At 44.4% G+C, this 26433-nt stretch overlaps 1 protein-coding gene across 2 annotated transcripts in view; it reads left to right on the top strand.

Moving 5' to 3' along the window:
• Nucleotides 1–26433, top strand: part of CACNA2D3 (calcium voltage-gated channel auxiliary subunit alpha2delta 3) — an 833608-nt gene that overhangs the window by 322535 nt on the left and 484640 nt on the right. For both annotated transcript variants that reach the window (XM_072720752.1, XM_072720750.1), the window contains exon 5: nucleotides 6722–6884. In XM_072720752.1, the coding sequence (XP_072576853.1) occupies nucleotides 6722–6884 (163 nt within the window). The remainder of the gene's footprint in view (nucleotides 1–6721; nucleotides 6885–26433) is intronic.

The raw sequence follows: 26433 nt of genomic DNA, 5'->3' as shown, positions 1-26433 counted from the left end.
TGTACTTTATATATATATAGAGAGAGCCACTCATATTTTATATTTCTTCTTGTGTCCATTTTGGTAGTTTCTGTTCTTCAAGGAATTGGAATTTAACTCAAGTTATCAAATATTAGCATCAAGTTGTTTGTAATATTTCTTTATCCTTTCATTATCTGCAGGATCTATAATATTGTTTCCTCTTTTATTCCTGATACTAGTATTTTGTACTTCCTTACATTTTTCTTTATCAGTCTAGTTAGGGTTTTAAAATTTCATTAATCATTTTAAAGTACCAACTTTTGATATTATTGATTTTTTCCAGTTATTTTTTCTATTTTTATGGTTTCTGCTTTTATCTTTATTTCATTCCTTCTTTTAACATTGAGTTTCATTTCTTCTTTTTCTATCTTTCTACAAGAGTATCTTTGACTATTCATCTTAAAGTTTTCTTCTTTTCTATTATAAGCTTATAATCTGTACATTTTCCTCTAAACTGTTTTAGCTGTATCTGGCAAATATTGATTTTTTTCATTTTTATTCATTTCAAAATATTTTCCAATTTCCCATGTCATTTTCTTCCTTGACATATGTATTGTGAAGTAGTGTGCTGAATAATTTTTAATCTTTGGGGTTTTCCTAGATACCATCTTTTCTTAGATATCATTGATATTTTTCATATCATTATCATATATTGACTTCTAAAATTAGCCCATTGTTATCAGAGAACATACTATGTGGATTTCAGTCATTTTAAACCTATTGAGACTTGTTTGGTAGCCTGGTGTGTGATCTGGAAAAGAATGTGTATTCTGCAGTGCTGGGTGTAGAATTCTATAAATTCAAGAAGTGACAATGGTAAATAATAATATGTCACATGACCATGCCCCAATAAATGTCCTTAGCACTTCATCTTTATCAAGCCTCCCTGTGGGAAGTGTTTTAAATGTATTGGCACAGTTTATCACTGGAAGAATTAGTGCATCTTATGCACCAGAAGATAACTCTTGGAAATCTGCATCTGGATTCCTGGGGACTTTGTCCCATGGGATCTATTCTCTTGGCTCATTTTTCTGTATATCTTTTCACTGTAAGAAATCTTTTCAAAGAACTAACTTTGGTTTCATTCATTTTCTCTATTGATTTCCTGTTTTCAGTTTCATTGACTTCTGCTCTGCAAATAAAAACAGAGTTTTATTTTTCTTCTGGTTATTTTGGTTTTAATTTGCTCTTCTGGTTATTTTGGATTTAATTTGCTCTTCTTTCTCTAGCTCTCTAAAGTATAAACTTAGATGATTAATTATTTTTTCTTTCTAATACATGTGTTCAGTGTATAAATTTTCTTCTAAGCTTTGCTTTTGCTACATCTCACAAATTTAGTAAGTTGTATTTTAATTTTTTTTTAGCTTATAGTTCCTCAAGACTTCTTTTTTGGGGCAGCCCCAGTGGCTCAGCGGTTTAGCGCCACCTTCGGCCCAGGGTGGATCCTGGAGACCAGGGATTGAGTCCTATGTCAGACTTCCTGCATGGAGCCTGCTTCTCCCTGTGCCTCTGTCTCTGCCTCTCTCTCTCTCTCTCTCTCTGTCTCTCATGAATAAATAAATAAAATCTTTAAAAAAAGACTTCTTTTTTGACCTATGTATTCTTTAGAAGTATGTTCTTTGATCTCCAAATATTTTGGGATTTGTCTAGCTATCTTTCTGTTACTGGTGTTTAGTTTAATTCCAGTGTAATATAGAAGCAGACATTGTGTGATTCCTATTCTTTTAGATTTGTTAAGGTGTGCTCTGTGGCCCAGAATATGATCTATCTTGGTGATTGTTCCATGTGAATTTAGGCAGAATGTATATTCTATTGTTGTTGGATGAAGTATCCTATACATGTCAATTATATATCATCGATGGGGCTATTCAGTTTAACTATATTTTTACCAATTTTCTGCTTGCCGGATTTGTCAATTGGTGATAGAGGGGTATTGAAGTATTGTGCATTCATTTACTTCTCCTTGTAGTTCTATCAGTTTGTACCTCACATATCTTAACACTATGTTGTTAAATGTATGGATTTTATGTCTTCTTGGAGAAATCACCCCTTTACCATATTGTAATGCCCATCCTTTTCCCTAGTAAATTTACTTGCTTTGAAGTCTGCTTTGTCTGAAATTAATGTGTCTACTTTGGCTTTCTTTTAATTAGTGTTAGCATGGTATATCCTTTTCTGTCTCTTTTCTTCTAATCTATCTGTTTTTTCTATATATATGGTGAATTTTTTGTAGGTAACATAGAGTAGGGTCTTGTTTTTTTCATCTACTCTTAAAGTTTCTGCTTTTTAATTGGTGTATTTGGACCATTCACATTTAAAGTGATTATCAATATAGTTGAATTAATATTGCCATATTTGTACCTGTTTGTTGATCTTGTCTGGCTCTTTTTCTTCCTGTCTTCTATTTTTTTTGCCTTCCCCATATTTAATTGAGCATCTTATATGAATTAATTTTTTCTTCTTTCTTGGTATATGAATTATGCTTCCTTTGAATATTATTTTAGTAGTTGTTTCATAGTTTGCAATATACATTTACAACTAATTCAAACCCACTTTCAAATAACCCTGTACCACTTCATGGGTACCACAGGTAGCTTTTCACAGAGTGTTCCCAGTTCCTTGCTCTTTTTCCTATAACACTGCTATAATTCATTTCACTTATCTGTAACCTATATCACACAACAATTTATTTCTATTATTATTTTGAATGAACTTATCTGTTGGTCAGTTAAGAATAAGAAAACAACTTCTTATCACTGATTTCTGCTCTAATCTTTATTAATTCTCTTTTCCTGCTGGATTTAGGCTTTATTTGGTGTTCTTTTTCCAGCTCTTTTGGTGTAAGGTTAGATTGTGTATTTGAGACTTTTCATGTTTCTTTAGAAAGGCCTGTATTGTTATATACTTTCCTCTTAGGACTGCCTTTGTTGCATCCCAAAGATTTTGAACAGTTGTGTTTTCATTTTCATTTGTGTCCATGAATTTTTTTGAATTCTTCTTTAATATCCTGGTTGACCCATTCATTATTTAGTAGTATGCTCTTTAACCTCCATATATTTGTGTTCCTTCCATATTTTCTCTTTTGATTGATTTCAAATTTTAAAGCATTGTGGTCTGAAAATATATATGGTATAATCTCAATCATTTTATACTGGTTGAGACCTGATTTGTGACGTAGTATGAGATCTGTTCTGGAGAATGTTCCATGTACACTCAAGAAGAATGTGTATGCTGTTGCTTTAGGATGAAATGCTTTAACTATTATCTGTTAAGTCCATCTGGTCCAATGTGTCACTCAAAGCCCTTATTTCCTTGTTGATCTCCTGCTGTGATGATATGTCCATTGCTGTGAATGAGATGTTGAAGTCCCCTACTACTATTGTATTATTATCAATTGTTTCTTTAATTTTGTTATTAATTGGTTTATATATTTGGCTGCTACCAAGTTAGGGGCATAAATATTTGTAATTGTTAGATCTTCGTGTTGGATTGACCCTTTTGTTACAATATAGTGTCTTTCTTCATCTCTTATTATAGTCTTTGTTTTAAAATCTAGTTTGATAAAAGGATTACTACTCCAGATTTTTTTTTTATATCCATCAGCATGATAAATGGCTCTCCATGTGTTCACTCTCAATCTGGAGGTATCTTTGGGTTTAAAATGAGTCTTTTATAGACAGCATATCAGTGGATCTTGTTTTGTTTTGTTTTGTCTAATCTGATACACTATGTCTTTTGATTGGAGCAATTAATCCATTTACATTCACTGTGATTATTGAAAGATATGAATTTAGTGCCATTGTATTACCTGTAAAGTCACTGTTTCTGTATATTGTTTCTGTTCCTTTCTGTTCTTTCCTTACTTTTGGACTCTCCACTCAAAGGATCTACTTTAATATTTCTTACAGGGCTGGTTTAGTATTCACAAATTCCTTTAGTTTTTATTTGTCCTGGAAACTATTTATCTCTCCCTATTCTGAATGACCAGTCAATAAACCTAAAAGGCAAACTGTGGAGTGGGAGAAGATATTTGCAAGTGTCTTATCAGGTAAAGGGCTAATATCCAAAAACTATAAGGAACTTTTAAAATTCAACTCACAAAAAAACAAAAAAATCCAGTCAAGAAATGGACAGAAGACATGAACATACATTTCTCCAAAGAATGCATATAAATGGCCAACAGATACATGAAAAAATGCTCAACATCACTTGGTACCAGGGAAATACAAATCAAAACCACAATGAGATACCACCTCACACTAGTCAGAATGACTAAAATTAACAACTCAGGAAACAACAGATGTTAGCAAGGATGTGGAGACAGGAGAATGCTCTTACACCATTTGTAGGAATGCAAGCTGGTGGAGCTACTCTGGAATGGAGGTTCATCAAAAAGTTAAAAATAGAGCTACCCTATGACCCAGCAATTGCACTAAGGTATTTATCCGAAGGATAAAAACATATTAATTTGAAGGGGCACATAGACCCCAATGTTTATAGCAGTAATGTCCACAATAGCCAAAATATGGAAAGAGCCCAGATGTCCTTTGACAGATGAATGGATAAAGAAGTGGTATATATACATACAATGGAATGTTATGTGGCCATCAAAAAGAATGAGATATTGCCACTTGCAATGATATGGATGGAACTAGAGGGAATTATGCTGAGCAAAATAAATCAGTCAGAAAGATGAATACCATATGATTTCACTCATGTGGAATTTAAGAAACAAAACAGATGAACATAGGGAAAGGGAAGGAAAAATAAAGGAAGATAAAAATTGAGACGGAGGCAAACCATGAGAGATGTTGAACTCTAGGAAATAAACTCAGGGTTGCTGGAGGGAAGGTGAGGGGGAAGGGATAATTGGGTGATGGGCATTAAGGAGGGCACTTAATATAATGAGTGCTGGGTGTTATATACAACTGATGAATCACTAATTCTACCTCTGAAACTAATAAAGAATAAGAAAATGAATATTTTATTTTACTTCATTTATTCCTGCTCTAACACTCTTCTTTATGTAAATCAGATTTTTCTGATCTATATCATTTTCTTTATTCTTAAAGAGCTTTTTACCATTTCTTGCAAGGCAGGTCTATTCCCCCAAAATTTCTTAAAATTTTGTTTTGTTTGAAAAGGTCTTTATTTCTCTTTCACTTTTGAAAGACAGTTTTGCTAGATATAGAATTCTAGGTTGGTGGGCCTTTTCTCTGAATACTAAGTATTTTACTTCACTCTCTTCTTGCTGACATGGTATCTGAAGAGAAATGTGGCATAATCCTTATCCTTGTTCTTCTCTATGTAAGATTTTTTTACCCCTCTCTGGCTTTTTCAAGATTTTCTTTTGGTCTTTTTTTTTTTTTTTCCCTTCAGTTTGAATATATTATTCCTAGGCGTACATTTCTTTATATTCCTTTGCTTGGTGGTCTCTGAGATTCTTGGATCTATGGTTTGGTGTCTGTCATTAATTTTGGAAAATTCTTAGCCATTATTACTTCAAATATTTCTTCTGTTCCTTTATCTATTTCTTCTCCTAATGTTAATCCCATCACATATATGTTATACTTTTTGTAATTGCACAGTTCGTGAATGTTCTTTTCCCTTTACTTTTCAGATTGGAAAGTGTCTTTTAACATATCTTCAAGATCACTCATTACCTACTTGGCTGTGTCCAGTCTGCTAATGAGCTATTGAAGGCAATCTTCATTTCTGTTACAGTATTTTTGATATTTCTTGCATTTCCTTTGGATTTTCTTTAGAATATTCATCTCTCTGCTTATATTATCCATCTGTTCTTACCTATTTTCTACTTTTCCTATTAGTTCCTTTAGTATATTAATCATAGTTGTTTTAAATTCTCAGTCTACTAATTCCAACTGTACCTGCCATCTTGGAATACTGCTCAGTAGAAAAGAGCATAAACTCGGAAAGTAGACTGCCTGTGTTTGAATTCTGGCTCTGCTCATCAGCTGTGTAATCTTTAACAGATATATCAGTTCTTTCTACCTCAATTTCTTTGTTGATGAAATGAGAATACTCACGAAACCTACTTGATAGAATTGTTAGAAGAATTCAGTGAGTTAACACATGAGAAGCACTAAGGGGGCACCTGGGTAGCTCAGTCATTTAAGCATATGACTCTTGATTTTGGCTCAGGTCATGATCTCAGGATTGTGAAATCAAGCCTCAAGTCAGGCTCCATGCTCAGTATGCCTAAGATTCTTTCTCTCCCTCTCCCTCTACCCTTCTCCCTCCACTAATGAATAAATAAATAAATACAAAAGAAAAGAACTTAGAATAATGTCTAGCACAAAGTAAGCATTCTGTGTATGTTAGATGATGATGACAGTGACAGTGACTAGGATGATGATGAGACAGCCATTTGTGTCATGTGCCAGCACCCTCCCATCATTGCCTGTCCTATCTCCTCTGCCTGGGGTGCTTCCCCCAGGGCCCCACACAGCCTGTTCCTCCTGTCCTTCAGTCTCTGCATGAGTGTCACCATAGCACCAAGACCATCCCTGAGCACCATATGTAAACACAGCCCTTTTGCTGCTGCTGTTGCCCTTACCTGGCTTTGCTACTTTTCTGTAGCAAGCATGGCTATGAGTATAGATTTACTTGTTATTTTTTTTTTTACTTCCAGTCTCCTTCAACTAAGCCACAAGTAATGCTTTTTAACCTTCTCTTTCAGTATGAATACTTCAATGCTGTGCTGATAAATGAAAGGGACAAAGATGGTAATTTTTTGGAGCTGGGGAAAGAATTCATCTTAGCCCCAAATGACCATTTTAATAATTTGCCCGTGAACATCAGTCTGAGTGATGTCCAAGTGCCAACGAACATGTACAACAAAGGTAAGACTCACTGCTGCTGCTCCTGTTGGAGGGTGGGGAACAGAGGGTATGGGGGACAGCACCTGATGGTTTGGGGTATTGTGTTTTTTGAAAAATACGATTGCAAGCTGGGTGTGTCAGCATCCACTGGATAGGTAAGGTGTGCTTGTTCTGCCTAGGGATGGCTTGCTGTTTCCATAGCTGGTGTTTGCATCAAGCAATCTAACATGCAATCCAGGAGCCAGCAAACCTTTTCTGTCAAGGGCAAGATAGTAACTAACTTAGGCTTTGAGGGTCATAGAGTCTCTGTTACCATGACTAGGCTCTGCTGTTCTGGCACAAAAGTGTCCATAGACACTACATCCATCAGCAGATGGGGCAAAGTGCCACTAAAATTTTTTTTAATAATAAATTTATTTTTTGTTGGTGTTCAATTTGCCAACATACAAAATAACACCCAGTGCTCATCCCGTCAAGTGCCCCCCTCAGTGCCCATCACCCATTCACCCCCACCCCCACCCCCCGCCCTCCTCCCCTTCCACCACCCCTAGTTCGTTTCCCAGAGTTAGGAGTCTTTATGTTCTGTCTCCCTTTCTGATATTTCCCACACATTTCTTCTCCCTTCCCTTCTATTCCCTTTCACTATTATTTATATTCCCCAAATAAATGAGAACGTATAATGTTTGTCCTTCTCCGATTGACTTATTTCACTCAGCATAATACCCTCCAGTTCCATCCATGTTGAAGGAAATGGTGGGTGTTTGTCATTTCTAATGGCTGAGTAATATTCCATTGTATACATAAACCACAGCTTCTTTATCCATTCATCTTTCGATGGACACCGAGGCTCCTTCCACAGTTTGGCTATTGTGGACATTGCTGCTAGAAACATCGGGGTGTAGGTATCCCGGCGTTTCATTGCATCTGTATCTTTGGGGTAAATCCCCAACAGTGCAATTGCTGGGTCGTAGGGCAGGTCTATTTTTAACTCTTTGAGGAACCTCCACACAGTTTTCCAGAGTGGCTGCACCAGTTCACATTCCCACCAACAGTGTAAGAGGGTTCCCTTTTCTCCGCATCCTCTCCAACATTTGTGGTTTCCTGCCTTGTTAATTTTCCCCATTCTCACTGGTGTGAGGTGGTATCTCATTGTGGTTTTGATTTGTATTTCCCTGATGGCAAGTGATGTAGAGCATTTTCTCATGTGCTTGTTGGCCATGTCTGTGTCTTCCTCTGTGAGATTTTTCTTCATGTCTTTTGCCCATTTCATGATTGGATTGTTTGTTTCTTTGGTGTTGAGTTTAATAAGTTCTTTATAGATCTTGGAAACTAGCCCTTTATCTGATATGTCATTTGCAAATATCTTCTCCCATTCTGTAGGTTGTCTTTTAGTTTTGTTGACTGTATCCTTTGCTGTGCAAAAGCTTCTTATCTTGATGAAGTCCCAATAGTTCATTTTTGCTTTTGTTTCTTTTGCCTTCGTGGATGTATCTTGCAAGAAATTGCTGTGGCCGAGTTCAAAAAGGGTGTTGCCTGTGTTCTGCTCTAGGATTTTGATCGAATCTTGTCTCACATTTAGATCTTTCATCCATTTATCTACAAGAACAGATGGCTAAGTTTGACCTGCAAGCTGTAGTTTACTGACCTCTGGTATAGTCTTTCTCTCTTCCCTCCCATTCCTTATAATGCTCTTATGGGTTTGGGAGCCCCTAAGGTTGCAACAGAATCAGTTGTGGTCTTTTCTTAGAGTACAAAGCCAGATGGATCTTAATGGGGGCCCCTGTTTTCAGGCTTGATGTAGAAGCCACTCAAATTCAGCCTTCATATAGACTCTGGAGTTCTTTCCCCAAAAATCTCATCTGCCCATGTAAGTTGGAATTATAATGGTCAGGGATGGGCTCTGGCCTCAGACTGGCTCTGGTTGGTCCTGCATTCCATCTCTCTGGCTGCACCCTTTGGCATGCCACCTTGTCTCTTTAGACTTTAGTTTCTACATGTCTAGGATGTGGATAATAATTGTGTCCACATTATTGGGGTGGGTGTGAGGGCTAAACCTCACAAGATGATGTTAACAATGCGTTTGAGTTAAGGATGTTCCTCCCTCATCCTCACCATCAGTGGGTAGGAGTTTGCTCTGCCTCATTAGATCCGGGAGGCTCGTAAACAAAGAACCATCGTCCCTGAAAAATAAATCAGAAAGCCATAGCATCTTCAAAATAAAATGCTGTTCCATTGTCTGCCATCAAGGTTTCAGAAACATTGGGGCTGGTTTCTTTCACCCACCCAGTTTCAGCATCACATCAAGTACAGTGGTCCAGAGAAGGGCTCTGGGTTTGAGTCCTATTCTTCCCCTGGCTGGCTTCGTGATCCTAAGAAGGTAGCTTTGTTGCCACAAGTGTCGGTTTCCCTTTCTGTCAAATAGGGATAAGGATATTACCTCCTCCCGGGGTTACTGTGAGGTTCTGGAGTGATGTGTGCACAGCCTTAGCAACAACGGTTGCTCACAGAAAGTGCTCAGTATATCTGAGCTACCATTGTTATTATTGGAAAATACCGTGAATATAAATTGCATTTCTCTCTCTCTCTCTCTCTCTCTCTCTCTCTCTCTCTCTCTCTCTCTCTCCCAGTGATGCCAATCTGAACTGTCCCTAGTGGGCTCTGGACTAGACTGTATCCTGTGACCTAATCTTCACTTTGGACTCTTCCTTAGGGCAGATCCCCTAGAACCCAAGCCTTAGAGAACTGAGATCAACCTCATCCAGGGGAGTTTGCCCTAATCCTCCAGGGTGATCGATCCTGTCGGCTGAGGAAGGAAGCCCCCTTCTGTGCAGTGTGGCTGGAAGGAAGCCATCCTCTCAGCATTAAATACATTCTCAACTGAAGATGAAAAATTAACAAGATTTTACAGAGCAGTTTCAGACATAAAGCAATTCAGAATGATCTTTTAAAATATGGCAGCTGCTTCAAGGTTGCTCGAGCCATTAGCACCATTATAGAGATTTAATTGCACCTTGAGCTTTAAAGGCATAATTGTACCTTTCGATGGCAGCGACACATTAGGGACCAGCTCTGCCATTGATCACATAGGCTGCGGAATCATGGCTACGAGGCTCACTAGGCAGTATCCTAATAGATTGCTTGAGCCCGTGGAGGTAGGTAATAATATTTGAAGTCAATTTCAACAGCCCTTGTGGGGCCTGCCTACCACCCCTGCCCAGACTTGGTGGTCCCTCAGCGAGGCTGTGGGGTCATGGACCAAGGTCAGCCAGGCACTATGTCTTGTTTCTGCCAAGCAGTGAGTAGCTGCCCAAGGGAGAGAGGAGGAGACTTCAGGAAAATTCCTGCCTCCATTCCACCTAATTCAAACCAGCCTCAAACAGTCTTTTTTCCCTTTTCAAGCTGCAGAAATGTATTTCATGTTAAGAGGGCCCGCCAACTCAGATCTAGTTATTGATGACATGTACTCGGAACACGTGCTTGGAGCTCGGTCGTTGGCTGGCTGTGACATTCTTAGGTTAGAAATCTTGCCCCAACAGAGGAAACTAATACAGGATGTGCTTTCTGGGCGGCTTGGACATAGCAGAGCGGGTCCATGGCAGAGAGGTTTGATATTTTCTTAGGAGCTGCTGTGCACTGTGCTCCTGGGCGTAGCTTCTGGTCACAGCTGAATGTAACTGGGAAAATCTACCTGTTTTCTGCAATCTGCTTTTCACCTCCTTGGCTGGGCCTTGCAACCAGGTTGTTCAACTAGGTCAGCATCTGCCTATGCCTGAGGTGCGTTTCTCATAAGCCCTACAAGAGACTGGAGTCTCAGAGTTCATGGCATGTGGGAAAGCGGTCCAACTAACTGTGGGAATTCAAAGAGCCATACTGCAGTCTTTAGAAATGTGTCTTAGGGTTCTCATGGTGCCCAATGTAGCAACTTCTTCATGAAACCTCTTTAAGAGATGTTGCTGAGTGACTGCCCTGGTATCCCTAGCCTGTGCCTCTTTTGTGATGTGACGTTGGTTTATTTCTTTGTTCCAGCATTGCTGTATTCCAGAAGTCCACTGCATACTTTATTTTTCCTTTTCCACTTGGAGCTTTCTGAGGGCAGGGCACCCTGCTGCTTCAGCCTGGTGCTCCACTTTGCCCCAAACACCATGCTCTTCACTTACTGGGTTTTCCAGAGATGGGGGATGAGCTGGAGGATACTAGTGTCCATGCCTCTTGAACTGTGAGAAGTCTACCCTACCTGGCTGTTCTCATGGTGTTTGCAAGCAACAAAAAACATATCCTGGCTTATTTAAATGGAAAAGAAACTCTATGAAAGTACATTGGGTGGCTCACAGACTCTCCAAGAAAGCTTGAGAATAAGGCTTGGAAAATGGTGGAGAAGAAGGGCAGCCAGAGGCCAGCGCCACTCCCAGAGCCAGCCTGGAGAGGGTCCTGCACCGTGACTTGCCCCGCTGGTGCCTCTGCAACTGCATAAAATGCCTGTGCCTCATTTTCCCCAAACATGCTTTGGAAATGATAATCCCTGGCCTGACTCAGGGGGTTGCAGAGTGGATTAAACTTTTAGAAGGAAGCCTGGCGTACGGTGACTGCCCAGTACGCGAACTTGGGCAAATTTCTCTTCCCCGCTGATCCTCAGCATCCTTAGCTATAAAATGAGTGTAATACCAGTGCCAGCCTTATGGGATTGCAGTGAGCACTGTAAGAATAATGCCCATGTGGGCTGGGGAACAGTGGCTAGCCCACTGATGTTGGCTCCTGTCATCTGCTGGAGGGAAAGATAAGACCCATATCACGGGGTTGGGGTCAGATAATGAGGGGAGGCTGGTATTTGACATAGGCCATCACACCCTGTTATTGTTACGGCCATATGAGTTTGTTCAGTTCTCGGGGGCAGTTATGGTTAAGACAGGAGGGACTTGAAGTAGAGGCAGGATTAGAACCAGGCATTTTCACTGTGTCCTCTCTGCACTGCACCTCAGTGCCTGGGCTGGTAGGCTGAGAGCAATTGTTTTCAATTGCTCTCAGGTCTGAAGCCCAAGACCTGGAAATAGACCCGGATTTGGATTGTAAGCCTCTGCTTCTATCTTCTCTTATAGCTACTGAAGAGCAGGAATGCGTGTTCTGCGATTCTGTATTGTTTGGGGCTTTTGGATTCTAATCTGAGGGTCTTCCCCTTACTTCCTGTCCCTCTTGGCTCCCCTACTTCCCCCTTCCTCATCACTATGAAGTAAAGGTGCTACTCCTGACACAGAAGAAAGTCAGGTGATAATAGCAGGATAGAAAAGGTGCTGGGTTACAAAGATGCCTACAGATAATAGTAAACACAAATGACTCTGTAATTTGGGTGGGGGTTAGTGGGGAGGAAAAGAAGCCTGTAGCTTCTGAGTAATTTTAGACCAAGCAGAAGAGAGGAGAGGTCGTAGCTTCTTTTTCAGCACTTATAGGCTGGATTAAGAAAAACGTGAATTTTAGAAATTAGTTGGTTTAAACTTTTTCATCATTTTACCACTTTGGCCTTGTTTTCTTCCCTCTTCAGCCATAGGAGAGTGGTTTGGCAGTGTTCTTGCCTCTGTTTTTCAGATGAAGAAACTAAAGATCAGAGTAGAGGGGCACCTGGGTGGCTCAGTCAGGTCATGATCTCAGGGTCCTGGGATCGAGCCTTGGGGAGTCTGCTTCTCCTTCTTCTTCTGCCCCCCCCCCCCCACTCATGCTCTTTCATGCTCTCATGGTCTTTCTCAAATAAATAAATAAAATCTTTTAAAAAATAAAGATCAGAATAGCACAATGACTTACTCTAGGTCATACAGGTAGGAAGGCTCATACCAGGGTAGACCTTGATTTTCTGATGAGTCCAGCTTACTCTGCTGCCTCTCTGGACATGAGCGCTGAGAGAAAAAGGACCTGGTCCCTCAATCCCTGTGCCTGGGGCTCATTTACTTCCTGGACACCTTGGGATATAGGAATATTTTTGCTCAGGCTGAGAACATCAGCCATAGGCCCATCTGAAGCTCTGATTCTCTCTGGGCACTGCCAGAGCACAAGGCTGCCACTGTAGTGGGACCCAAGAACTTGCTCCAGAGGCTAGTCTCTGGCCAGCTTTCATTTCTTTTTCCTCCATGACACACAGCCTAATAATTTCAATGACCTGAGGTTTCTGCATGACCTGGGGGAGCTGCTGACTCATGCACCTTCTGCATCTCAGCCCTGCAAACATTTTTGATCCAAGAAATACAAAGCCTCCATATGTTGGCTTAGGACAGAAAGGGGGAGATAGCAGAGAGAGGTGGACTGCCTGGAAGAGGTGGGAGAAGGTTGTATTGGAGGACATGACCTAGGCCGCCCCTTCCTCTTCTTGACTTCCCCAGCAGAGTGGGCTGCAAAGCTCTCCTGTGTGTGCGGGGTGGGGGGGGGGGCATGGTCGAGGGGTGGGCATAGCCCCTGAAAATGAAACCAGGCCTAGGGAAAGGGTGAACCATAACTACCACTGCAGAGCCCAAGGATTCAGCCTGTCTGCTACAATCTAATAGGTTCTTCTAAAACGTTCAGGGAAGGGCAGAGGTCTGGTGAGGTGGACTTGAGTCCCCTGCATAGAAGCAGAGTATGTGTGCTACTGTAAGGGATGGTCAAAATTGCTGGGTTTGGGTTTGTCAGATGTCTCAAACTATTTTTCACATGTTAGATTGGATAAATCGTAAAACGGACTTTGCCAAGCACTTTTCCCCTTAATTACAAATATATATTTTAAGGGAAATTTAATCCATATGTTTCTGATTTGTTTACATGGAAATCATTAAAATGTTGTTTTCCAAGAGCGATTTGATGTGCAGGAAGGCTCATGAACCTTTTAAGGAGCTGTGTTAAAAGTGACATCACCAAGACAGTGACGTAGGTTTTCCCTGACTTTGCTCCCTCTCATGAGAACCACTAACCTGTATTCAAGAAAAAGGCACCAGTGAGAGAAACCTAGAAGTGGAGGTGAGGGGGAAGCACCCCTTGCACCACAGAGACCAAGACAGCATTGGGGGTAAGAGAAGCAGCTACACGGTGACACCCCGCCACCCCTGCCAGTGCAGCACCACACCAGGAGGTGCCCCCTCCCCGCCCCCTCACCCGGAGCCTCTGCTTCCTCCAGCCAGAAAAGAGCCCAGGGTGGCAACCGGCCTTCCCAGCATTGTGGGGCACTTTGTGGGAGCCCCTCCTCTGACTTCACACTGCTGGGATTGCAGGCAACTCTTTGGGGCCCAGCCCCTGGGAATCTGACTGTGATGAAGAAGGGGCAGGGGCTTGCAAGGACCAGCACTGGGTCTTGGCAGACTGAGTTCATGCCTGTGGTGCCCAACTAGCAACCCCAACCAGCAGCTTTGCTCCTCCGCAGAACCACCTGGATGGGTGCACTCTGACCTGAGAACTTGGTGCGGTGCAGCTCTGCCCTAGAGGCCAGTTTGCCCACACTCAGACAGGTTGCTGAGTCACAGCCCCACCTGCTGCGGAGGGTGCCTCCTGGCCCCATCTGACCAGACAGCTGGCCCCAGCTCCTGGAAGCTGGGATCAAGAGGCAGGATGGCGGAGCTGCTCCCCCCAGGGCAAAGCCAGGACTGGGTGTGCAGGTCCTCAAGCTGTGCACAGGCAAGAAGACTGATTCATAGCCAAGGCTGAGGGCAGCTCCCGGCCCCTCCTACCCTGAGAGCCTGTTTGGGAAAGTGAGAGTAGTCTGGATGGTCCCCCCCACCTCCCACCCAGGCGAGGGGCTGAGACCTAGCCCCCACCCTGCTGCAGGCCCAGCTGACCAGGGGGCTGTTCACAGCTCCTGAAAGCCCTGTGGCCCAGTGGCACTGGAGCCCAGACAAGGGCCGGCAGAGCAAAGCCAGTGGCCCTGGTCAGCAGGGGACTGGGGCTGCAGGTAGGCTGGACTCACGACAACAGAGAGCTTGACTGGTTGCAGAGCTGCTTCTCCCACTGCGTTCTGGCAGGGAATCTGCTTTGTAGCTGCGACCATTGCTGGTGACAGTCTCCAGCCTGTCCGACCAGGGAGCCCACAGAGCACAGGGGAAGCTGTGGCGCCCGTTCAGCAGCCCTACCTACACTGGCGCTCTGCACAGAGAGCATAGCCTGTGGCTTCTCCTGCGTGTACAGAGCAAAACTGGTGGCCTCCCCTGACCTGGGAACTGTGTGCACCCCCAGGCCTGATCCGGGTCCCCGAACAATGAGCTGTACAAGCTCTGGGCTGTGGTCTGATCCCCTGCCAGGGCCTGGGAAGCTAATTCATAGTCCCCTCTAGTACCGAATAGAGCACCAGGTCCCAGTCATCCTGTAAGGCCAGTCGGAGAACCCAGGCCCCTGCGGAGGCCATCCTGCAGCCTCACGTGGGCGGGGAGCCAAGGCAGGGGTCCTGCCCATCTGTTCTCAGCCAGGCACACCCCTGTCTCGGTCCTCAGAGTTGCCTTGCCTAAAAATAGGGCAAAATAGCAGGTCCCACCTGCCCAAACACATTACCAGTAGACACACCCAGAAACCCAAACTGGGCTGACTAGTGAAGAGCTGTGTCTGCCAAGGCAAACCTGTAAAGTCAAATTTGGCAAAGTAAACTTGGAAGAGGAGCCCCATTCCTCAGATGCACAGATACCAATGTCAGGAGTCAAAGATCACTCAGAGTTGATGTTAGCTGAACCTGTTGCACTAATCATCTCAAAGTAAACCATCGTGCTGTCCACCTGAAACATATGGTGAAGTATGTGAATTATTTCTCAGTACAACTGTGGAAGAAAAGAGAAGAAGAAAGAGAGCCAAACAAGAAAGAGAAAGGCAAATTTTTAAAAATTTGGTTCTTTTTTGTTTTTCTCTCTCTCTCTCTCTCTCTCTCTCTCTGTGTGTGTGTGTGTGTGTGTGTGTGTGTGTGTGAATGAGAGAGAGACACACTGATAGGCTCCAGGAAATCAGAAACAAATTTGGACTCTGAATGGTGTGTTTTCTCCTCTGAACGCTGAACTGAAGCTTTCAGAATAGGCTTGAACTTGCTTTCCTGTTTGTCTCCCTACTCTAGCTGAGCGTGGTGGTGCTGTGGCGATGAATTGGAATCAGGCGTCAGAATCAGAGGGGCAGGTCTGAACATATTGCTGTGGGCCGGGGAAAGGATCACCCTCACCCCATGGCCTTTTGATCCACCATCCTCACCAGGGCCAGGTGACCTTTCCCAACCCCTGTTTTGTCAGTGCAAGAGTGGCAGGACCAAAGTGTTTGGCAAGATACCCACTAACTAGTGCTGCTGAAGTGATTGCACAGCTGTCATCCCAAAGTACTCACAGTTTCTGTCTTCTAGTTCAGAAATCATATTTTTGTGTCACGGAATAACTAACTTGGTCTTAACATTCAGGGTTTGTTCATGTTCTTGTGGCGGTTCCTTCACACCTGTGTGTGTGTGTATATGTGTATGTGTGTGTATGCATGACACCAACATAGGTCTGCATAGATGTGCATGTGTATATGATGGGTTTGTGTCTATATTTTTTCAGAAGTGGTGTTGGTGGAAGAAGGGTGTCCTGCGCCCACGGTGGCCCATTAATGCTTAGGCTTATGCTTAACACAGAATGAATGAATGAATGAACACGTTGAATGAATGAATGAATAAATGCATGAATGAATGAGCGAATAAACAGATGAGATGATTACTCTGTACTGAGAACCCTGGCTGCATCACCTCACCTGCCACTAACCCACGTGCCATAGGCAGTGGTGGGGACCACCGTCCTACTATGAGGGAATTCCAAGGCACACCTTCCATGGCCTCTGTACTAGATCAGGTCTGGCACACTGAACAGGGTAAGACTCAATGACTTTGGGTGTTAGTGGGCAGTTTTCTAAAAAGCAAGTGAGAGAGGAATTTATAGCCCCTTCCTTAGGCTCCCTGAAGTCCTTCGGTGCTCCTCCAGTGACCTTCACCCTGGGCACTGACCCAGGCAGGAGCCACTATCTCCATTCTGGTCCATCCCCAAGCTTCTTCTAGAGCCATCAGGTGTCTTTGGAGCATGGTGTGCCTGACTGGCATCATGGTCAGGGAGTGCCAGCTTGGTGAACTAGAGCAATTAACTCTGTGAGCCTGTTTCCCCATGTGTAGGGTATGGAGCATCACTGTGCAGTGCCCAGCACAGCATCTGGCACATGGAGACACTTGATTGATGCTCTTTGGCTCCTCCCACCAAAGCCATTTCCAACCTTCTCTTCCTGAGGTGGGTTCCTGATGTGATGTGGCTCTGCCCCAGAACCCAGGCCCAGCCTCGCCCCTCTCTTTAGCTTTGTGTGTAGGGTGAAGGGCACGTGCACCCACAAATGGATGCCCATTTCGTTTTTTTTTTTAAAGATTTTATTTATTCATGAGAGACAGACAGACGGGGCGGGGGGGGGGGGGGCAGAGACACAGGCAGAGGGAGAAGCCGGCTCCATGCCAGGAGCCCGATGTGGGAATGGATCTAGGGACTCCAGGATCAAGCCCTGGGCCAAAGGCAGGCACTAAACCACTGAGCCACCCAGGGATCCCAGGATGCCCATTTCCCATCCTCCCTCTCCTGGTCACGGTCTGAGGACTCCAGTTCTCCTAGCAGCCTTCCCTTAGGCTCTGCTGTCCCCCCAGGTCTGCTCTCCTTGAACCCCATGGCCAGGCTGGTCCTTTCCTGAGAGCTTCCCTGGTGCTTCACCCTTCCTTCTGGCTCAGCCCTCCACTCTCGAACAGCCACCTGTCCTATGTCCCACAGTGTAGTGCTTTCTTTTTCATTTGTCTCTCTCCCCTAGAACTTGAAGATGGGGCTGTTTTGTTTTGTTTTGTTTTTTGTTTTTTCATCCCCTTGGGAACTTAGTAGAGGAGATGGAATAGAAAAGATTATCCATTGAACGGAACTGAGTTCTGTATTATTATATGACTACCTGAATCCTGCATTACTCTACTACTTCCTGAATGCTACGTTATATTACTCCCTGGGTCCTACATTTCTACATTACTCCCTGAATCCTACTTTACTATGTTACTATATGGATATTGCATTACTACAGTACGACTTGAATCCTACTTTACTACATTACTCCCTGAATTTTGCATGACATTACTGTATGAATCCTGTATTACTACATTACCTGAATCCTGCATTATTATATTACTTCCTGAATCCTGCTTTACTACATTGCTACCTGAATTCTACACTACTACAGGTCATCACAAATGAATTGGTGCATGGGGTTTTGGAGTTTTTTTCTGCTTATTGGTCTGTCCATTCTACTTCTGTTTGAATTTGATTTTTAGGAGGGAGTGCTGCTTTTGAAGACAACAGTTTTATTTTTTTTTAAGATTTTATTTATTTATACATGAGAGGCAGAGACACAGGCAGAGGGAGAAGCAGGCTCCATGCAGGGAGCCCGATGTGGGACTCGATCCCGGGTCTCCAGGGGGAGAGAGCCAGAGTTGATAAGTGATTTACTTTAAAAAATATTGATGACATAGAGGGAATTCAAAGTCCTTCCTATTCTAGCATCACTCATCAGAGCTTGCTTTCTGATCTTTGATGGGGAGGGAGAGTAGGGAGCTGCCTTCAGCACTCTGGAGATGATAGCAGGGGTGTTGCATAATGACAGCACCTCTCCCTCCATGGTTTGTGGGGATTAAATAAAGCGCTGTTAAACCATCAGCATGGCGCTAGTATATTGTAAAAGCTGACTAAGTGTCCCCTTTGTTAGTTTTGTTATAAGAATGATATTGGGAAGTGCAGTGGTGTGGCTTCTTCCTGGGAATATCTCTGACACTGAACAAGGTAACTTTTCTCTTGCACCTTGTAAACCCTTTTATTACTGGAGATTACATCCAGAAATTCAATGAAAAGCAAACAGTGTGGAGCTATAATTGCTTGTGGGTGTCGGGAGCCAATGAGCACCTTCTGTAAGCCGTGGGATCCCTGATCCTCACACCTGCCCTTCTTTCACTCATCATAATCAGACACATGGGTGGCCCCTGTAGGTTCAGGCCCTACTACTCAGACCACGTGGCTGCTGAGAAGCTTAATGTCAATGTCAGTTGACAACGTCAATTATAGGGCTTCAAATCTTGCTCTTTGCTTTCCTTTTGTCTGGGACCCAGGACTTTCAGGAGGACACCACCCTTGGCAGGGTACGAAAGAAGCCTTCTTCCTTTTCACTTCTCATACTGCTTCCCCTCTTTGTAGCTCCAAACTAATGGAACCTTGTGTCCAGGATGCACTACCCATTGTCCTTGGAAACACTCACCTCATTAGTCCACAGATGTCTCCCTCTATTAGTTTTTAACCTCTAGGTAATGTGCTATGTACAGGCACAAGCATTATTTAATACAATCTGGTCCTACTTACAGGCCAGTGAGGCAGGAGCACTCATTGTTCCCATTTCACAGAGGTGATACTGAAGCTTTGGGACCTGCTGAGGATAACTCAGCTGGTAAGATGAGCAAGTCAGCATGCAACCCTGACACTGACTTCACAACCGTTGGGATACCTGCCTCTTTATATTGTATCCTGTACACCACTGATGCACCCCACTGGCCGTGCCAGAGCGTTCCGTTAGCTGCATCACGCCTGTGGACAGGCACACTTCACATGTGCGGCAAATGGAAGGCTCTGTTTTGTCAAAGTGTGTCATTTTCCTCGCAGCATGCAAAAATCCATCATAAATGAAAACTAGTCTTATTTTACATAAACATTCCCAGTCTCTTCCCCTGATCAAAATAAATGTTGCGGCAGAAAGCCTTTTTTTAAAATGTAAAGCAAATTCTACATCAGAATGTCAGTGGGTACCAACTGCTCACACGTTGGCGATATTTCTGTCAGGAGATGAGACAATTCCACATTTAATTCTGCAAACCTGCCGTACCAGAATCAGCACAAGTGAGTAAGGAGGTAATGATTCACGATGCAGAAAGGCTTTCACCTCATCAGAAAGATCCCTGCAGTGTGTTCAGGAGAAGCACATTTCTCCACTGTAGTGGCTGGGATGACATTTGTACAGTTGGGCTCTAGGGGACCCCACTGCCATATATTGATTTAGTAGATATTTACAGAGCACCTCTTGGTGTGGTGATGAATAGGCAGACACTGCCCATGCTCTCATACAGCTTAGAGGCCAGTGGGGAAGCACGGGAAGTAAGCACACCACAAACATTTGATGAAACCAGCTGGCTCCTGTGGAGGAGAGGGTGTGGCTCTGCGACAATGTTGCCTAGAATGGAGATCATTCTGGGCCCAGGGTGATCTAAGAGTGGGGAATGGTCATGTCAGATGGCATTTTCCTGAGGAAGGATGGGTAGGAAATGATTTGGCCAAGGCAGGGAGTAATGCAAGAAGAGGGATCATGTTGCACAATACAGTGTTAAGGGGCCCATGAAAAAAATGTTTTGGGTTGAAACAAGGGAAGAAGATGCCGTGAAACACTTGGTGGTCAACTGTGCATGTGGGATACTCAAGGAATATGTGTTTCTACCATAGAGAAGGCCACTTAGATGTATGAGTCTGCTCTCTCCAAACTTACGTGATTGTTATCCTGTTACCATGGAACAGCCACTGTCTCAGAAGGCATGGGGTTTCATGGGATTAGGAGACTCTGGGAAGCTGGAGCTCTGTATACTCAGGTAGGAGGGTCTGGAAGTATACGAACAAATAACCAAGGTGAGGGGGGAAAGATGTGGAAGAAAATGGCTGTATACACAGAACATTTCTGGAGAGGTATAAGAAATTAAAGTACTTTTCACTTTCCACCCTTCTGTTTAGTTTGAATTCTTTATCATGATATGTGGGGTTTTTTTTGGGGGGGGGGGTCTTGTTAAAAGCAAAAGGATAAAAGATGATTTATAAAAGCTACTGATTTACAAGTAATTTTCAGGTCTGTAGCAAGACACCTGCTTGTCAAATATCACTGGCTTTCCAGCTGATGGTTCTTCTTGCTTCGTGGTGGCCATGGTTGATGATGGTTTTGTTTGAGGCAGGAGGGCTGGTGAGTATGCTGTGAACGGATGCTGCCTTTGCTGGAGGTTGTAGTTAGTGTCATATTGTGTCCTTATGGTGGCAGTGATTATTTTCATACAAATGATGTTGGCCTAGGAAAAGAGAAATGGGTTCTCTCTAAAGTGATTCCATAATACTCCAATCACCCGCTGACGGGTGTTACAGACATGGGGATGCCCTGCCTCAAATATGAAGAACATCCTGCACTTGGAAAAGAAATGTATCAGTGCTTCCAAGGGTCAGATGGAAAACCAGGATTAGAAGTGAGGGTTTCTGGTTTCCAGCCAAAGGCACGGGACGTGCAGTCTCATTTTGTGTTCTCTTATTGGCATTATCTCAGAGAAGTTGCACTTTAGCCCTGGGCCATGTAGATCAGCTGTCTCTGGGCTTCAGTGGACCCTTCAGAGGTGAGGATGTACCTGGAGGAGGCCCAGGGCCACTTTAGTGGCCAAGGGTGATCCCAGCCACTCTCTGCTGCTTTACCCTCTGTGTTAGGCCCCCTCGTCAAGCCTGGCCTGCATCAGTGACATGTGTCATGGAGGATTGGAGGCAGATGTGTCATCTTCACTACCTGAAGGATGCCTGACAGCACAGGTAGGCCTTGGGGACAGGATACCCACTCCTAGATGTATTCTCTGCCCAGTGCCACTGGGTCCTCAAAATGCCTGCTAGTGAAAGCTGTGATGTCTAGAACTCGTGCCTCAGATATTTTGGGTGGATTTCTAGTAAAAATGACTTTGTTTACTTAGTTTTCAACACATCATTCTCTGTTCAGTGGGGGCAGTTCCATTTATAATCTCCAAGGGCCACCATCTTGTATTCTTGCACTTTGAAGTGGGAGAGCTACTTTTCTGATCGTATTCTCTCTCTGCCCCCCTTACTTCATGACACTACAATTCCTCACTGTTCTCTGTCTCCTCAACTGCTGCTACCATGTGTCAGAGGCACATGTAGATATTTGCGTACCTCCATATGCAGATAGGCTCATCACACTGTGACTTTACCTTTTGGCAGATGGATTAATCCACATCTGAGAGAGATTGAAGCCATGCAACTCTACATGGTGGAACCTGGACTGGAGTGAAAAAGTCTTCCAGCTCATAGGATGCCTGGGTGCTTAGTTAAGCATCCTTTTGATTTCATCTCAGGCCTTGATCTCAGGGTCATGAGTTCAAGCACTGAGTTGGGCTCCATGCTTTAAAAAAAAATTTCCAGCTCACAATCTGGGCTTTTTTTTCACTAGAGCTTGAAGCAAAGCCTCTGCAGTTGAATCTATTTGGACATGTCTTCAATTAAGTCTACTTTATTCAAGGCACAGTGCTGGGTTCAGGGAAGTTAGAGCAGGGCAGCCCAGGTGGCTCAGCAGTTTAGGGCTGCCTTCAGCCTAGGGATCAAGTCCCACGTCAGGCTCCCTGAGTGGACCCTGCTTCTCCCTCTGCCTGTGTCTCTGCCTCTCTCTCTCTCTCTCTCTCTCTCTCTGTGTGTTTCTCATGAATAAATAAATAAAATCTTTAAAAAAAAGAAAAATGAAGTTAGACCATTCTCATCCTTCAGAGACTTTTCTCAGGTGGATTTTCCTCTGTTCACTGACATCAAAGGCAGAATGGAGGATGGGAGATACCAGGGTAAAGTGCTTTAGGAGCCCAGATGAAGTGCGGATGTGGGGCTGGCTTTTGGGAGGCAGGTTCAGGACCATCTAATGCTATGATGGACCAGCATTAGAGAGATGGTGGGCAGGTTTCCTTGGCGGTAGCAGGAGCCTTGAGAAACGGGGAGGACCTGGCTGTGCTCTCCTAAGCTGCACACAGAATGGGCTGCTGGTGGTTTGCCTTTTCATACACTGGACTTTAAAGAATATCTAGAAGCTATTTGCTCAGTAAGACTTGACATGTTCCTGGGATAATATCTTGGATTTCAAGAACAGGTTGTCACACTCTCTGTTCCCATCTCTTTAGTTCCCTCCATCCCCTGGCAGCACCTGCCTCGGGATCCTTGCCCATCCTTCATTTGTGAGCCATGGGGATATTTTCCTTCACAGGATATCTGCCTGGCTCTAATGGATCAACTTATAAGGCTTTATTCCTTTTTTTAATTGCCAATTTATTCTCCTTCCAAAGATTCTCAGTAAAAAGTGGCCAAATCATCCTTTTCCCATTGAGCCCAAATGGTCTTTCTTCTTGACACTTTTTGCCCCACCCTCTCTTTTGTGAACTGAGTCTAGCAAATGGCTTAGAGCTATTGCTATGCCACCAAAGCACTAGTTAAATTTTAAGTACTGTTTGGGATACATTGATGAATGAGAAGAAGGACACTAAGGAACAGAACTGTCAGTGCAAGAAACACTGAACTCTCAGAGAAGTTTCATTCTCATCGTTCCTTTTGAGGGAAAAATTCAACAAGGACCAATAGAAGCTCCATCAAGATGTTCCTGCTTCCCAAGCGATAACCGTATATCAGCAGGATGGCAGTTGCCTCGTCTGTGTGCTGATTGTGGGTACATACTGTGTGAATTGCTCGGTCTACACTGTTTCCCTCAATGTGCACAGCCACCTCCATGCGCAGGAGGTCATCAAGTCTGGTGGGTCAGTGGATGGGCCATGAGGCCAAACAGCCAAGTTAGGATCAAGGCTCTACTACTCAGCTGCTGTGTGATTTCAGGCAATGTATTTAATCACTCTGTGTCTCAGGGGAGAATAACTATACCCACCTCAATACAAGTTGAAGTTTTTGTGAGGACTAGATGAGCGATAGATACTCTGGCATATCAGAAGTCTCAAAAAGTATTAGCTGCCATTATGATCACTGCTCACCCATGTTACAGATGAGAAGACTAAGGCTCAGGGAGGTGAAGCTACTCATCCGAGTCTGAATTCAGATCCAGTTCTGCTAGACTCCAAACTCATTGTCCTATCTGCAAGCTTTAATGAGCACTAGGAGTCTCCCAAGAGAAAGGTCCAGGGGAAGCCCAGCCCCCAGGCTGCTCCTCACTTACAATGAGCCTGGTCACAACCGGATCAGGAGGGCTCGTTCTCCATCACAGTTTTTGTAGCCAGGCTGACGTGCAGCCAAGAAGCATCAGTGCGGCTGAGTGGGTGGTTCGAATGTTGGAACAATGTGTGGAGTTGGTGAATAGCCCTCAGGGCTGAGGCTTCTGCCCATTGTACTTGGTTGGCACCTGCCAGGTTCTAGACACTGAGTATCACCTGGGCGTGGTAGCTCTGTGTCCCATTGGCTACAATGGCAGCGACCTTAGCAGTGGATAAGTGTGTGTGTCTTCTTTTGGACCCTTGGGAGCTCTCACTCTCCTCTGATGGGTCCAAGCCTCTGTGTCATTTCTCCTGATGCACCCCTTGGCTGCCTGGCCATGACCCAAGGTTCCAACTGCTTTGCCTCCCTGCTTGGTTCACATACTCTTGGAGTTGGCCAGCGGACCAAGAACCTACGTAGCTGAGGAGCCAGCTGAGGGTTTCCCTGGGCATCACACCAGAGAGGATGAGGATGGTAGCCTACACACCGGCTTGTAGCCCTCAGAATCCCTGGGGTAGACCTTCCTGGTGTCCTTCTAATAAAACCTAGTGGTTCCCACAACTGTCCTTGATATAGTCTTTTCAGGGTCTACAGAGACGTTTTGGTTTTACACTGGGGTAGGTAGAGGAGGGGTGGAATCTCTCACTGGCCATGTAGACCTGGCACCACAGCTGCTGGATATTTAGGTGGTTATGAGTACAGGCTTGGGGTCCAGTCCCTGCTCCTCCACTGGCTGGCTGTCAGACTGGACCAGTTGTTAACCTCTGTGAGAGTTGGTCAACTACTGTAGGGCCCAGGATCCCTGTAGTGTGATGGCCAGGAGCTACATGAGAGAATGGAAAAGGACAGTAGAGAGGGTAGATGGAAGAAAGGAGTGGGATGGGGGAGGGGAGCAGGACCAGGAGAGATGGGGGAAGGGCAAGGAAGGAAGAGAGAGAGAAGACGGGAGGGATGGAGAGGGGGAAGGAAGAGAGAGAGAAGAAGTATGAAGGAGAGAGGCAGGGAGGGACAGAGGGGAGGGAGAAGGAGGGAGGAGAGAGAGAGAGGGATGGGGGAGAAGGAGGGAGGAGGGAGAGAGGAGGGGAGGGATGGGGGAGAAGGAGGGAGGAATGAGAGAGGAGGAGAGGGATGGAATGGGGGGTAGAGGGAAGGAGGGAAGAGGGAGAGGGTCCATGCCAGGCTCCCCTTGGCCTCAGCCACCTGGGTAGTTATTTTCTTTTATTTCATTTTTATTTTTTAGAGATTTTTTGAGAGAGCACAAGTGAGAGACAGCACGAGCTGAGGGAAGAGGCGAGGGAAGAGGCAGAAGCAGAGGAGCAGGGAGCCGGATATGGGGCTGGATCCCAGGATCCTGGGGTCATAACCTGGGCTGAAGGCAGATGCTTAACCAGCTAAGCCACCCAGGTCCCCCCTGGCTCGTTATTTTAGTGGCTTGTGTTATTGATAGTCTGACTCCAGAAATGTTCTTTGCTTATCCTGACACATTTCAGTCCAGAGTTGAGATTTCTTTCCCCCTGTAGCTCATTCTCAAGAGTTTGAAGAAGAAGATACGACCAGAAGTTGTTTCAATTGTCAAGATATGAAACATCTTTTGACATTTTTTCACCCATTCTCCCCCTCCCAAGTCTCACTCAAGTTAATAAAAAAGGAGATAGGATGGGGGTTTGGTGGTTATTTTTTGCTTATGCAGGAAAAGCCATCTTCATCCTTCAAATTCAGAGTTGCATAAAGTATTTGGAAATGACATTTATTAGCTAATATTAGGAATTAACAAGTATGTTGTCACTTGAGACAAAAACAGGACTCAGAGGGTGGAACACTAATGAATCGGCCAGGGTGCAGGCGCTGATGTGTTGCCTGAGTAAAGAAGGTGTGATGAAGTAGCTCCGAGCCAGTGTGTCTGGGGCAGGTGGCTTCTACCTGCCAGCCTCCATCAGGTGACAGGCATGAGAAATGACACGCCAACACACATTTGCATTGTTGGTGTTACAAAGGTCAATTGTTTTTGTTTTTAAAGATTTTATTTATTTATTCATGATAGAGACAGAGAGAGAGAGAGGCAGAGACACAGGCAGAGGGAGAAGCAGGCTCCATGCAGGGAGCCTGATGTGGGACTCGATCCTGGGACTCCAGGATCAGGCCCTGGGCCAAGGGCAGGCGCTGAACTGCTGAGCCACCCAGGGATCCCCAGTGGTCAATTGTTCCACACTTGCCAAGTTATCACTGAAGAGGGGTGTTCCCCTGGGGCCATGTGTGACTTAGAGGTTCATCTCCAGGTGTTAGTAACGGGTATTCCTGCCAAGGATAGAGACTTCACACACAGGACAGGGTATAGACTGCCACCAGCACAGATGCGATCGGGTGAGCACTGCTGTCCATCCTCCAGGATCTTGACATGCTCTTGGTCACACATAGTAGTATGTGCAAGGCAGGGATGGCCCTTTTCATGGAATCAAAATCTAGAGATTAGCAGACCCTCACCAGAGTGAATTGGAGATGAAGTCAGACGTTCCAAGGGCCCGGTGTGGAGTCTACACTGA

Source organism: Vulpes vulpes, chromosome 9, assembly GCF_048418805.1.
Source record: "Vulpes vulpes isolate BD-2025 chromosome 9, VulVul3, whole genome shotgun sequence".
NCBI classification, from domain to species: Eukaryota; Metazoa; Chordata; class Mammalia; order Carnivora; family Canidae; genus Vulpes; species Vulpes vulpes.
The sequence above is the reverse complement of the archived record's forward strand: the minus strand, read 5'-3'. Positions and strand labels throughout refer to the sequence as shown.